Source organism: Perissodus microlepis, chromosome 4 (assembly GCF_051167445.1).
Source record: "Perissodus microlepis isolate ML-2025 ecotype Zambia chromosome 4, ASM5116744v1, whole genome shotgun sequence".
NCBI lineage: Eukaryota > Metazoa > Chordata > Actinopteri > Cichliformes > Cichlidae > Perissodus > Perissodus microlepis.
Window position 1 is genome coordinate 16,779,416 of NC_140464.1, and position 15,350 is coordinate 16,794,765.

The 15,350-nt window shown below is 41.0% G+C and overlaps 3 protein-coding genes across 3 annotated transcripts; all 3 read left to right on the forward strand.

The window, feature by feature from the left end:
* Nucleotides 1-524: 524 nt before the first annotated feature.
* LOC146388676 (parvalbumin beta-like) lies at nucleotides 525-1,973 on the forward strand. The gene is made up of 4 exons (XM_084926128.1): nucleotides 525-638; nucleotides 909-1,041; nucleotides 1,360-1,469; nucleotides 1,714-1,973. The coding sequence occupies exons 1-4, from the start codon at nucleotides 578-580 to the stop codon at nucleotides 1,737-1,739; spliced, it is 330 nt and encodes a 109-aa protein (XP_084782254.1). The 5' UTR covers nucleotides 525-577; the 3' UTR covers nucleotides 1,740-1,973.
* A 1,573-nt stretch (nucleotides 1,974-3,546) lies between these two features.
* LOC146388677 (parvalbumin beta-like) lies at nucleotides 3,547-5,349 on the forward strand. The gene is made up of 5 exons (XM_084926126.1): nucleotides 3,547-3,675; nucleotides 4,200-4,266; nucleotides 4,358-4,490; nucleotides 4,860-4,969; nucleotides 5,076-5,349. Exons 2-5 carry the CDS (start codon nucleotides 4,206-4,208, stop codon nucleotides 5,114-5,116), a joined length of 345 nt encoding a protein of 114 aa, XP_084782252.1. The 5' UTR covers nucleotides 3,547-3,675; nucleotides 4,200-4,205; the 3' UTR covers nucleotides 5,117-5,349.
* Nucleotides 5,350-11,863: 6,514 nt separating this feature from the next.
* Nucleotides 11,864-14,614, forward strand: pvalb8 (parvalbumin 8). Its single transcript, XM_084926127.1, has 5 exons — nucleotides 11,864-12,192; nucleotides 12,684-12,751; nucleotides 13,311-13,443; nucleotides 13,979-14,088; nucleotides 14,347-14,614. Exons 2-5 carry the CDS (start codon nucleotides 12,691-12,693, stop codon nucleotides 14,370-14,372), a joined length of 330 nt encoding a protein of 109 aa, XP_084782253.1. The 5' UTR covers nucleotides 11,864-12,192; nucleotides 12,684-12,690; the 3' UTR covers nucleotides 14,373-14,614.
* Nucleotides 14,615-15,350: the final 736 nt, after the last annotated feature.

Here is a 15,350-nt window from a genome sequence, read left to right on the forward strand (position 1 = left end):
AACGGGATAAAAGAAATGCTATGATCACACACCTAGGGTTATTGGCGCGCTTGACGTCACTGGTGCTTTGTTTATTTGTGTCAGTGATTCATGTTGCCGTGATTTGGTCTCTCGGTGGAAGCATCATCTATTTAGTGCCATAGCAGCAAAACGCTTTGGGATACACAGTCAGTGCCGTGTTGTGATTAAACATCCGGAGGCGAAGAGCAGCTCTTAAGAGTAGTTGTTTATATTAATCAGGACGGGTAGAGCTGCATGGTAAACTTTGGATTAAGGAAAAGAGTTGATTCGTGACCAACATAAAGAAAAAGGGGGCTTTGCTTTATTGTGGATTAATCCTTGTTTAAGCTTTGACCACTAATGTCTGATTTTACCCTTCCTGTGTTTTAGTTATGATTACTCACATCATATAGTTAGGTTCACTGTAATGTAGTCAAAGCAAAATAGGTCAAATTATCCAGTTAAGTTGGAGAATTGAAAAATGATCTATAATACAATAGTATGACCACTGCATAGGACTTATAATGACCATACTAATCCAGTTATCTTGCCTTTTTTCCCTCTCTAAGATTAAAAAATGGCCTTTGCTGGTGTCCTCAATGATGCTGAAGTGAAAGCAGCTCTGGATGGCTGCGCAGGTGAGCATTCATTATCATTATTTCATCACACAGTGAACAAGCTGTTCTAGTTTTTCATTATTCATTTAACTTTGTTGAACATTTTACTGCTATTTGATTCAAAACACCAACAAGTGATGCAACTTGGCTTCAGTCAGAAAGCAGTAAAGTCTCAGTTTCACATTGTGTCGTATAAACAGTCACAGTTATCGTATTGCATCAACACTGAAGTCCTGACTTGTGCTTGCGCAGACTTGCTGGGCGCTAATTGAGTTAAAATGTGTGTTCTAGCTGCTGACTCCTTCGACTACAAGAAGTTCTTCAAGGCCAGCGGCCTGGCTGCAAAAACTGCCGATGATGTGAAGAACGCCTTCAAAATCATCGACCAGGACAACAGCGGCTTCATTGAGGAGGAGGAGCTGAAGTAAGTAATTCCAGCAGTTCACACTTAATGCTGGCATCTCATACTTGCAAGCCTAAGTGGTCCAGAGTATTCACGATCTTATCAGTGTGATTTGTGTCATTTATTTATAGACTTGGGCTTTAGTCTACAAGTCAAATAATATAGTAACTATTGCTAAGGAAGCCCCCAAAAAGAAGCTGTTGATGACTTTCTTATGGATCATTTGGTTGACACATCTATTTAAGTCTTAAAATCTCACACATGAAAACATAGAAAACCAAAGGGTTCACAAGAAAATAATAAATAATAACTGCTGCTTTTTTTTTGTCCACACGCCAGGCTGTTCCTGCAGAACTTCTCTGCTGGTGCCAGAGCACTCACTGACAAGGAGACCAAGGCTTTTCTCTCCGCTGGTGACAGTGATGGTGATGGCAAGATCGGAATTGATGGTGAGGGTTCTTTGTGGAGCATGGTGCACTTTCCTACAGATCTTTCAGTTTAGCAGAACACATCATATATATGAAGTGTTACCCACAGAGCCTACATGAATCAGATGTTAGAAACAAGCTTAATTTTTTAACATCTGTTCACATACCCTTAGTCAGAGAATGGCTCCTGTCAGTTTAAACTATACCACTAACCTGAATCCACTTTGTTCCCAATACTAATGGCAGTTCTATTCTACTTTCACAGAGTTTGCTGCCCTTGTAAAGGCATAAATTTCCATTGACCAAGATCCACTTCTTTTCATGGAACTGTGAACTCCTTGCAAGATTCACTAATCATCAGCTGAAAGAATATTTTTTATACCTTATTTATGAGTTGCCTGTGGACTGTTTCTCAACATGGAGCACATATTTTACTGATACTGTTATTCAGATGTGTTAAATGTTCTGAAAAAATGACTTGTGCAAACTGTACAACATCATCTGCACTTTTTGAGGAAGAGTGAAAAACCAGGAATAAATACTCTTTTGGTGTAAAGTCATCTCGTTCAGGTCAGTCGTTTTTGCATGGTCAACCAAAACCCTCTCTATTCACACAGACGTAGCTATGCCAACACAATGGTTTGAGGAAGTGGCCGTTTCAAATTAGTTGTTGATTTGCCAGGGTGTTTGAATACTCCGGAGGTGTTGAGTGATGGTTTAAACAACATGCCCAGCATTTGTTTGGAAAATTGGTTAATGAGATAGTGGAGTGTGGCTGGACTCTGGCCATGGACTGGGAAATGCTGTGGGAATGGGCCCATGGGGCTTTGCTCACATGCTTCTGGGATCTTAGGGAGGTTTGCAATGGATAGCTGCCACACTGTCTCTTCCAAGGTCTCCTCCTCCACCAACTGCTGCATAGTCAATTAAATGATGTGCTGTGGCAACAGGAGTTCTATTAACAGTCACTGTTGCATCAGCAGGAACTTTTAACACACTGAACCCACTGCACAGATGCACATCTACATCAGCCGAAGGTCTTTAATACATTATTTAATTTCTATCAGCACCTGGTGTGTACCTCATTTTGAGGAAGAAAATATTCTATATGTATGCATAAGCCTGGAATGGAATTTTGAACAGCTCAGTTTCCATATTAAGGTCAAATTACGATCCCAATGTAAGCTAAGAATGCAGCATTATGTAAACCTCAAGCCTATCAGATGATGCCATAAGGTTATTACTGTCTAACAGCAGGGGAATCAGAAATAGTCTGAGTGATAGCAGTCTGCCGTTTCCTCACGCTTGCCAGGCTTACACCACAGAACAGTGCTGCCTCCTACAGGTCAAACACATTCTTTCAGCAAGAGTAGCTGACTGTGATTATCTTTTTTTTTGCCTATTTTGATTTTTGATGCTTTATCTAAAAGCATGAGCATGCCCTTGTGCCTTTAGGGGTTTAGAATATCTATCGTAATGACACATGGCAGATGGAATTTTTAAGGAAAACTTAAGAATATTTCTAAAGTCACAGAGTCCCCTTGAATTAATTTGGTTATTTAATAAATCTTTTTACAAATATTTGGAACAAAAAGGACTTTACAGTAAAACCGGGCGTGGCTGATATTTGGAATTCGTATGCGGCACAAGTAAGACGGGTTTTTAAAAAGTATTTAGCAATGTGCTAGGCAGGCAGACTATCTGTGCGAATCTGAAAGGAGTGAAATACATATATATCTTACGAAGTACCCTTCATTGTTCCAGATAAGAAATCAAAGCCACAATTTCCCTCAAAGTCGCCAAATATATTTCACATACTGTTGCAGTGAATAGTCCACGCCTTCTAAATCGTCAAAAAGAGGAAAAACAACCAGTTAGTACAACTTACGCCAGCTCTAATGCATGCATGCTCAGTCCCCCGCCCCCGCCCGCAGCACTTCCAATTCGTCCTCCTCAGCAGTGCTGGGGCCTATTCTTAGCTTTGAGTGGACATGAAAGACTTCTTCAAACGCACCTTTTAAGCGTCTTCATTTGTGAAACTTAAAATAGACGGCTCTCTGGCTAAGGGACGCATTTTCGCATCCCCCTTCTCGGTGTCAGTTATCTTATGCTTCAGATTTCGATGGCGTGATCATATAAAAGCTCACCGGGAGCACCGTGATGGTCACTGCAGTCGACTCGGGTCTTGTCCGTGTCATTCGTAGCCTACAAAGCAAAGACACCAGAGGTGAGTTTGAATGGAAAGGAGAAGGGAAACCCGGGAGCCACATCATCACCTGGCATCTTTGAGAAAACACTACATTTATTTATTTTTTTACTTTTTTATTTTTTAATTTATTGTTAATTGCGCTTTAAATCGGGACTCCTTACTGCGAGGCAGCATCAGAAGAAGGAGATGAGTTTTGCGCTTTCTTGCCGGAGCGTCATCATCATTGGCCACATGGATTACTGATCAGACGTACTCGCATCTTTAGAGTTGCAGCTTCAGAAAGAAGCGCAATGAATAATTTGCCCTTTCATATTTGGAGTGGCTCAGATGTGATTCTGTTCCGATCTATCAGTTCATTTGATTATTTTTGGCAAGAAGCAAACTTACAGATGTGTGATTCTTCAGATGCTGCCAATGTTCTAAAAGATAATAATATTAATAATAATAATAATAAAATAATAATAATAACCTGGGATGGTCACCTATGGACATTAAGCCCAACTTTAAAAGTTTAATAATGGATTTTATTTTTATTTTCCCAGTTCACAATGGCATTCGGAGGTGTACTAGTTGAGGCTAACATCACTGCAGCCCTGGATGCGTGCAAAGGTGATTCCCTCATCTGCGATCACAACTCACCTTTTTTGTTCAGCTGCGCTTGCTTTGTGCGAATTTCAGTAACAACCTGCGCTACTTTCAGACGCCGGCACATTCGACCACAAGAAGTTCTTCAAGTCCTGCGGCCTTCATGACAAGTCCGCAGATGACATCAAGAAGGCCTTCGCCATCATTGACCAGGACAAGAGCGGTTTCATTGAGGAGGACGAGCTTAAGTAAGAAAGTTCATACAAAAGGCGTTGTTAAGGTTTTGTTGTTGATTTGACCTTGGATGCATCATAATGAGTGACAGGAGGCTGTAAGCACAAAACCATTCAGCCACTAACAGTAGACTACAGTAAGCTATGTGTAGCCATATTTAACCCATGCACTGGTTTTATATAACCAGAATGATATATTTCGGTTAGGTATGGGTCGTTTTTTTCAATGAATATTTTGCTTTTATTTTATTTATTTAGCTAAAGAAAACAGCTTGTTTATGCCTTAGTTGACTTGTATCCAAACTGTACTCTCTGCAGTCAGATTGCATGTCTCAGCCAATGAGAACTTGGGTCTGTGAACTCACTGCTCACCTCTGTCTGCAGGCTGTTCCTCCAGAACTTCAAGTCAGGTGCACGCGTCCTGAACGACGCCGAGACCAAGGCTTTCCTCGGTGCCGGTGACACCGACGGTGACGGCAAGATTGGCGCTGATGGTATAAAAAATAAATTAAAAAATTCACGTGCACCACAGTGCTTTGGATGTTTTTTTTCCCTGCTAACGGATATGTCAACGGTGTTTTTCCTTCTGTCTTTTTGCAGAGTTCGTTGTCTTGGTTAAGAAAAATAATGGTAGCAAGTGATGGATGGAACAACAATGACCACAGCGAACTCCACCTCGTCACCCTAATTTTTATACATTTGCTTAAAAGACGTTTTCTTCTATGCAACACCTGTCCAAAATGATGAAAATGCCGCTCGGTTGTGTTCATGTCTTAAATACGAATTTTGCTTATTGTAAAATCTTTGATGATGCACTTTCCAGGAACGATCGATCAAAAAGAATAAATATTCTTTTGCTACGGTGTTATTGTTTCTTCTTCTCATTATTATTATTATGTTCGTGTAATAATAATACTTGTCTTTCGTCAATATATATATATATATATATATATATATATATATATATATATATATATATGTCCAGTGGCGGTCCTAGCCTGTTTGGCGCCCTGGGCGAACACTCCCTCTGCCCCCCCCCCCCCCAACACACACACACACACACACACATATGAAGAGAGAGAGAGTATGCATAGTATGCAAACGGCTACCAAACAGCCATCATAATTTGTCATTCAATGAGAACAGGACAAATCAACAACTGACAATGACTAATTAATATTAAAATCTGTAACATAATGTATTGTTTGGAGTTTAGTCTGTTACTGTTACTATTTTTACCATTTCTTCTTGGAGCAACTGTAACCCACATAATTTCCTTAGGGATTAATAAAGGCGGCCTATGGACAAAGTGAAGAATCTGGCATCATGGTGCCAGGACAACCACCTCCAGCTGAACGTCGGCAGGACCAAGGAGCTGGTGGTGGACTTCAGAAGGAGTCAGCACAGAGACTACAAGCCCATTATCATCAATGGAGCTCCATTGGAGAGGGTGCAGTCCTTCAAGTATCTTGGTGTCCACTTCTCCTCAGACCTGACATGGGCTGCCCACATTCAGGTCCAGACCAAAAAGGCTAGGCAGCGCCTGTATCACCTACGACAACTGAGGAAGTTCAGGGTCTCTCCAAAGATCCTCAGGATTTTCTATACAGGCGCTGTGGAGAGCATCCTCACACAGAACATGACATCGTGGTTTGGGAACAGCTGTGTGAAGGACCAAAAAGCTCTCCGGAGAGTGATCCGTACAGCAGAACCTGCTTGCTGCTACTACTGCACATTCACCCAATGTATATACTATATATATATATAAGGTTCTTCCTCTAACCCCCCCCCCCCATTTTTGCACATGTCGAGGAGCGTGTCAGGTTACATTTCACTGTGTGTTATACTTGTATAACTATGCATGTGACAAATAAAGAACCTTGAACCTAAAGTATTCTGATTCTGATTCTGATTGTTTCAGGATGACCTGCCATAATCCAATGACACATCTGCTTACCTGTATCTTTTGCTCGTTTCTCCTCCTCTTGTTTTCTCTTTTTTCTAAACTGAGCACCTGATGGCTTTGAATTTTTCTTGTCCATCTTCCATCGGTTTTAATTTTGCACTCCAGTATGAACACCCATCCCCCAACCCGAGGATCACCACAACATAACCTAACAGACCTACACCTTAGTTCACAGATTCACTTTGTCTAAGGTGTATTTCTGGGATTTCGCACAACCCAGGATTCAAATCATGAATACATAATGGTCTTCGATTTACAACATTATGAATGAAATGTGCTCTATGTGGAAGCAGCCGGCCCCCCTCCCCTTTCGACAGGTTGTGTGTGAGACTTTAAATCATCAAACTGTAAATTATAAATTTTAAATTGTTATTGATCCCTTTACCCCGAGTCCTAAAGTGTATATTTATTTTCTTACTCTTCTTATATTTATTGTTTGTTTACTTGCACTGCTGTAACTGGAGCCTCGTTTCTCTATATACTGGACTGTATGTTGCGGAGATGGCAATAAAGTTTACTTTGACTTCAGCAGCGAGCAGATGCACCGAGGGCTCTCGCGCTCACTTTTCGTGTATAGAATTTCGAAAAAACATCGGTGCAAATTATAAATCTGTATTATAATGTCTGGTTTGTTTGTATTTTGTTTTATTTTGCGAGATGGTTATTAGATGCAGCTCCAGCCAGCCAGAGAATCCCCCGCCGCCCCGCCCTCTCCACCCTGTGCCGCAAGCAGCAGGCGCCCTTACTCCCAGCAAATGGGCGATAGAAAACCGATCGGTGGCTATGCCATTCCCAATATGCGCTGGCTGATGTCGGGGCAGCATGAGTACGAGCAATTTTTTTTTTTTTTTTTTGCCGATGCCCGTGATGCCGCCCCGGGCAACCGCCCGTGTCGCCCGTATCTAAAACTACTGTATATGTCCGTGAGTAAAACACGTACTGCACACACAGCGAGCACACAAGTGCAGCCTATGTAGTGTTCACAGTTCATGTAGTTCCACCCTACTGCCGCTAGATGGGATACGTTCTTTTTCAGCAACCTAAACCGAAGCATTTAAAAAAGTGGGGTTGGGGCGGCAACAACTACAGTTGCAGTGCTGTAGTATTTACTGGCTACTTTTATTTACACATTTTAGAAAGTGAAATTGTACTACATAAATATATTTCAGTTATATATCAATTAAAGGAAATATTGGCTTAATGTAATGAAACGTACATTGAACTTTTGATTTGTTCTTAATTGGAGAATAGCATTGTTTAAAACGAATACCGACTGACGTTGTTTTCATTGTTTACCCGACCTTTTGCATTGCATTTTTTCCTCTTTTTCTTGTAGTTTCGTAAACTTTCATTGCGTAAGAACCGCCCAAGGGGCAGCACAGTGTCAGTAGGATGTTAAAGAAAGTACTGTTAGCTCACAGGACGAATGTCATTGGTTCGAATCCACCCTTCGGCTGGAGCCTTTCTGCAAATTAACGATTTTTTTTGGCTATATTTAATGAGTATGTGAATGTGAGTATAAATGTTTGTTTGTGACTCTGTGTTAGCTCCGCGAAAGAACATTAGAAAATGTAAATAAATAAATAATTGCCCAGTAACTGTAGAGTCTGCCAGGTATCAGTACGACGTATGACATCATGTACCGGGTGCTGATAAAATCGCACCACTGCTTTTAATCCGGTGTCCCGAGTCTCGTTTTCACACACAGTGGATGATTAAGTTTCTCTTTACCTTTTCTGTGCTTCACTAGAACCTAACTGCAGACAGTCGGACATCACTTGTTGAGGGGAGAAGGCCCCATTAACAAGTTGGCAACTGGATTAGGTGGCTGACGGTGACAAACCGTCGGAGGTAAGCTTTTAGGATGCTGCTAAAGAAGTGAATAAGAGCCACTGAGCGCATGCTGTGCATAAACTTTGTTCACCACGCGTTTAAAATAATATAATAAAAACACTAAGAATTCCCGTGCATTAATACGACACACGGGAACACAATATGTTACACAGAGAATCACCTACCTGCCCAACCTGATGCAATCAACATCTTTCATTTGCCACACATGAAAAATCTACCAAATCAACCTTTCCATCTCAGCTTTTATTCATTTATTTGATAAAAAAGAAGGTCTGAACAAATAAAAGTCTCATCATTTTTGTGCACATGTTGGCGAACGGAAAAGCGACGCTCTCCACTGAAAATGTTTTTCTTTGGGTTTGGAGGAAGGTGGTGGGGGAGGGAGTACTTTGTCATACCGAACACAGTACACGGGCCACAAATTTGACAGCAGTTTCACACCCTCGTGCTTTTAAATAATGTTTAAATGCGATCTTTACGCACATGTCGCGATACCTCTCCAGTGCAACTTTACCTGCTGTTCGCGTTCGCCAGCTGATGCGCGAGGGAGCGCATCCCTGCCAAGATTCGCCCCGTGCTTCAAGCACACGTACGTTAAGAATCCGACTTCTACGTGAAAAGTGACCTCGAGGTATTGTGACCGTTTGGCTAGAATTAAGAATGAGGCTCGGTGTCGGGTTGCAAAGGTCTTGGGAATAATCGGGAAAAGCCGGATACTGTTTTGTATGATGTAATAGTTAGCACTCAGGTTTGTGGATCCAGGGATTTGACTTCAACTCTCCGTGGGATCTTCGATTAATCTGTCGTTTGGAGTTTTAACTTATGCTTTTCTGTCCACGTTGATAGCTTTGAAATTGTAAGTGTTCATCTCCAAACCACCCTGATGCTGGTTGCTACATCTGTACAACACCTCCCCCTTATCTCATGGAGAGATATAACCTTCTTTTCCGTGTCCTGCTGCAGTGACCAATCTCCCAGGGATGTGCTTAATGACCCCTGCATTAGTCTGTGTGTCAGACCAGGACACAAACGTCCTCGGAAAGGCAAGCCGACCTGGTCGTTTTGCAACTGGACAAATCGTACAGGAAACAAAATCCAATGTGCTGCTCTGACTTTGAGCAAATCACAGAAAATAAACTCTTAAACTGTAATTGATATGAAACTAGTGCTTACCGCTGTTGTGTTTTTTGTTTGTTTTTTCTTATAAATGAAGCACTGTACATTATGCATCACCAGGGGCGCAGCACATAACTCTGGGCAAGGTGTATTAACTGTCTCTGTGGACCCCCTTCCTTTCCTCATTACACATCTTCTTTTTTTTTTAAGCAAATTATTGTGTATACTGTATATAGCAATCTGTACTGACTATTAATGTTGCCAGTAATGACCTGCTTCTATAACCCTAACCCTTCTTCCTGTGAAGCAGAAGACAGTCTGACAATAAAAACACTGAACCTACAACGCTGTGTGTGTGGGTCTTTTATCGTGTCACACAGATTTTTTAAAATTCCTTGTCTCAAGCTGCTCACTTCCAGCGATCAGCATTTTTTAGTAATTCCAGAATCCCGATTGGCTCTTAACGCCTACCTGGGCTTTCTCAGGGGTAATTCCAAAACTCTGGAATTGTCTCCCTCATCAGATTAGGTCATCTACCTCACTTACATTATTTAAATCCCAGCAGAAAACATGGCTCTCCTCATCAGCTTTTTCAAGTTCAGACTAATTTTAACTAATTTTCCCCTGCGTGTCTTTTTTATTATTAATATTTGTTATCATTATTATTTTATGTTACAATTTCATTTGCATAATTTTATTACTAGATTATTTTTAGGCCTCTGTCAGTGCGCCCCAGGGTGGCTGTGGCTACAATGTAGCTTGCCATCACCAGTGTGTGAATGGGTGGATGACAGGATGTGTAAAGCGCTTTGGGGTCCTTAGGGACTAGTAAAGCGCTATACAAATACAGGCCATTTACCATTTTTAAGTTTATGTTTTTCATTTTTATTTAAGTACTTATTTATTGATACTACTGAAGCATTTATGTGCAGTGCTTGTGCACTCTCAATTTAAATAAGCCAAAATTCTAATTTTCTAGCCTTTTGGCTGACTCCGCATGCTGAAGATAACTTGGTAATGTTTTCTCTTCCATATCTTGGTTGCTTTTTGGTTATACCTGCTTTTTCTACACCCTTGTTGGCCAGTCTCCAAAAAATTGTTCCTCTCTACTGATTAGTGAGGTGCTCGGGCAAAACGTTTTCTGCTTGCCCTCGGTTTTTCAACCATGTTCCTCTGTGCCCATCCTCCCCATTACCCTTAGAGCAACCTTCATTTTCCTCCCTCTCTTCACTTCCCTGAGCCATTATCTCATCTTATCGCTCACTATCTGCTACAAAGGCAGACCTCCAGAAGAATAAAGTATATAGGACTGATATTTACCCATTAACCTGCTTACAGCCTCGTACTGTCATACTGTTTTCAGCCTGTTTGGTACTAAAGTACATGAGAGGTTGAGCCAGATCATCAGGGCATACCATACTATCTTGGTAATCATGAATGGTTAAACAAGTGTCTAAACTTGTTTATGTTTACAAAACAGCAATACTAAAATTGCAGTACCTTGGTATGGATGTCAATACAAATGAATGCTTGGAATAACTTTTAGTTGCCACCATGTGAGCTCATGTTGTGTTATGTCATTTGGAAAGGGATGTGCTGCTGCTGCTGCTTCTATGCTCGCTGGCTGTTTCTGAAAGACTCGTGCATTTGGTGTTAAGTTGTGCTGGGTCATTCTGATATAGGGTCACACCTGACATTGGCTCACTGTCTTTAGTAGCTGCTGACAGCTAAACCATTCTTAATCTGATAGTTGTGCCCTGCTCACATTTCTTTTATATGTGTTAAGATATGTGTTAACAGCCGACTTCCCACAGTTTGTTTTACTTCATTTCTTTCTTTCTTTCTTTCTTTTTTTTTTTTTTAGAAATAATATTTTTTTAAAGCAAATAAAACTCTTTTTATGGCTTGCATGGGTCACTCCTGTCATTGGGCCCCCGATTATTACGCCCCTGTGCCTTCATTGTCGCGGGATAGTGGCAGAAGGGGGATGACTGCCCGTCCCTTAATCAGCACAGTTGACAAAGCAGTTCAGAGACACTGTACCGGCGTCCCTGACATGTGTTTCAGGTCGCTTTAGATATTACTGGAGATGATCTGAGCCCCATTTAGCATGACCCCATGAGGCATACATGTGGACAGACTGCAGAGCATCATCTGCAGAGCTTGTTCAGGTGTTGATCTCTGAAATCATCTTTCCCTTGAAATCTTATTTTGCTTTAAACAAGCTAAGATGACATACGAAAAGACATGCGCAGGACTACAGCAAAACAGACTTTTAACGTTGGCATTCCCATACTTACTCAGATGTCATGAAAAGAGCATATTTTCAGAGGAGTACGGTGGTTGGGGAGTGCTGCAAGTAAAAGGATACGTGCATGAGAGGGTGGGATGGGGACCCTCTCAGAAACAGCAGGATAAGGAGAAAAGCAGCATTTACTATAATCCCGGAGGTGAGAGGAGGGACGCTGGGATAAAAGGAGGGAGTGGAGGATGGGAAGAAGTAAGCGCTCTTAAATTAATATGCTATTTACGAGGGCGTTACAGACGTCCGCGTTCCGGTCTCTCTGCACCTGGGCGTTATAAGTAGTAAAGGTTAATTAGTTAGCCGAGAAACTGGATCAGGGGCGGGCAGTTAGAATTTGATCCATAGACGGGTAACCCAAGCAATCCCCATTGTCACGGCAATCAGACCTATATAAATCCGTCTTAACGGACAGCAGCCACCACATAACCTCATCTCTCTGCTGGATCGTCTACCTGGGAGAGAACCCCCTTAACACGGTGAGTTGCAGCGCCAAGTCGGGCAGGAAGTTAACTGCTTTTAAAAAAACTGAAAAGTTTTGTGTGAGATAATTTTTTTTAATTTTTGTGTGGTCGCCTAGTTGAGTGACAGGGCAAATAATTGCGTGCGTAAAAGTTGTGACTGACTCTCGCCGTAGGTGGCGGGGAAACAAGGGCAAAGCGAGTAGCGAAAAGTTCATTTGATCATTTTTAATTTGTGGTAGGCTGCTTGTGTGGCTTAAAAAGGTCGCAAAGAGAAAACCTATCGCAGTTTTACGGGCTCTTTTTTACAACTCTTTAAGATCGAAGTCTTTCATTGTGTAAGGATGCTGTGCCGTTAACTCCATGCCGTACTTTTCAGTAACTTCTCCGTAACAGTGTTTCCACTTGGGCATCTTTTGCCAGTCTGTCTGTCAGTCAGTGTCAGCTTAGAAGGTTTGTACTGCACCTGGCTTAATCTTAATAATTCACCATGGCTGTTCCTCCTGCAGGAATAAAATGTCGCTCTCATCTATCCTTTCTGCTGATGCCATCGACAGTGCTATCAAGGACTGCCAAGGTATCGTTTTCCACCAATATGTTTACAGTATGGAGATTTTCTCCCCCTGATATATTTACATTTAAAAGCACACACACATAAAAACATAAACAGAATACAAGGACACACATATATATTTATATGTGCAAGTAACTATGTGTAAAGCCCATAAATGGAAGACATAAAAAGTCTTGACATAAATGCACAGAAAATATATAAAATATAAAAGGTAAAGATCCCAGTAACTGGCCTCCCAGCTTCCAAAAAATAAAATAAAGATACAACATTTGAAACGGTGATTTTCTTCATGATGTGTACCCTAAATAAGAAGATTACGTGTTTTATATCATACTTAATAATACCTTGTTGGTTGTATGTTATCATGTGTCTGTAATTTAAAGTCACACAAATAGTCTGAGGCTTTGCAGGTATTATAACAACTTTGCTTTAATACCAGTTTATTGAAAAATACCTGACATTACTCATTCATATATTAGTATTTACATGTTTAAGTCAGTTTAATGAATGGAAGGCAGACTTTGGAGTCATCCACCAAACTCACTGTGATTTATTTCTCCAGCTCCAGACTCCTTCTGTGCTAAGAAGTTTTTCCAGATATGTGGCCTCACCAAGAAGAGCCCTCAGGATATAAAGAAGGTTTTTGGGATTCTGGACAACGATGCCAGTGGCTTCATCGAGGAAGAAGAGCTCAAGTGAGTGAGAAGAGAGTTCATAAACTTTTTTCCCCCTTTAGTGCAGACAGGATTTAACAGAAGAAGCAGTTCAACTGGCTTCCTCAAAGCAAAATCAAATTCATGTGCACTTATTCTTTTAGAGATATGAGAGATTTAGAGAAGAGGACGCGCCTCAGCATTAATCTATCAGACTTTGGAAGGCTGACGTGGAAGCTGCAAGAGCAATTTATAATATTCTGGGAAATATATTCAAGTTGAACAATGCAGCACAGCAGTCACATATTTTTACCAACCCTCAGTAAAAGACGGATGCAAAAAGCAAACCTAAAGCACAACGAGACAATGTTAATATAAGGTAGGTCTTAAAGTGTGGGTGCTGTGGCTGCAGGATACCACACAGAGCAGTATCTAAGGCTGACGACTGAAGCCAGTGTGATAGGCCTACGCTTGCATTAAAATTAGCAACATTTTCACTTACTTTGCCTTTTATCCACTTGTCATTGAGGAGTGACTCTACCTTTGGATCGTGTTTGTCCCTGTTTGTGCCTACCAGGTTTTTCCTCCAGAGGTTTTGTCCTGGGGCTCGTGTTCTGACAGATAAGGAGACCAAGGCTTTCCTGAGTGCTGCTGATGATGATAGCGACGGTATGATTGGAGCAGATGGTGAGGCAATTCATACCTATTTGACATATAATTCCTGAATTTGCATGCTTGCACACAGTTTTTCTAGAACATTTGTGATTTTAGGTTTATAACTGGCTATACACTTGAGTCAGTTGCAAGCTGTTAACTTTGATTACAACTGTGCCATCAAACTGTTTCTCTCTTCTGGTATAAGATCGCCATAGTTGCTGGAAAGAAAAGAAACATATTTTAGTTACACTGAGCTACATCTTACTTATCCATGTTTTTCCTCAACAGAGTTCCAAGCCATGGTCTTGTCCTAAACAGCTGGATTCCATGACTCCATCTAGATTTTTCCCCCTGCCATCCTTATCCAACTGCTTCAGGGGCTTTTACTGTAGTCAACCTTTGTCCCGCTAGTTAGATGAAACCTGAATGGTCCACAGATATCTATGTTCTTCTCTTATTTTTAAGTAGCTTTCTTCTAGATAGAGTCTAAAGCTGTATTGTTCAAATAAATGTGCAAATTAACAAATTACAGAGAAAAATAAAAGAATAAATCCAGGTCATGCATTTCTTTTCATTATTTATAAACAAGTGCAGATCTCGGTGTGTTTCAGTATGTCCTCTGCTTTGGGATGTCACAGTGCAGGTTTGCAAGAACAGTACCTCCAAAATATTGCATAGCAGTTCAAGCACTGAAATATTTTACATGCACAAGAAGAGCTCTAATTAACTCTTATTGTATGGGGATTTATACTACATATACACATACCTGTATGGACACAACACACGTAAACACCCACTTACACTATTTCATTTACAGTTTGGAGGTGCCCTTTAAATCTTTACTTACCCTGATCACAGCAGTAAATGAGACAGACAGTGTCAGTGTCAGGTATATGAGAACTGACACAAACACTGTATGTACAGTACCACTGTAGTTTTGTGTGTGTGTGTGTGTGTGTGTCACAGAGAGAGAGAGTTTTAGAACCATAGAGCTAACACAGGGAGAAACCAGAAGAGGTGTCCTTGATGACCACCTGAGTGTCACCGTGGTTGGATTGGGTGACACCTGACCTCAGCTTTGCAAATAAACCCAGCTACACCTTGATGCTGCTCAGGCTAGGCAAACAAAACACTGCACATGCTGCACATAATATGCAATACATCAGCTAAAATCAAGAGATTAGACACAGATAGCAAGCAAACAACCAGTTTTAAATAAGCACAGAAATTTGCTAAACAAATTAATTGGTGCACGTTCATTTGAAGCCAATGGGTAATGAGAATAGTCACTT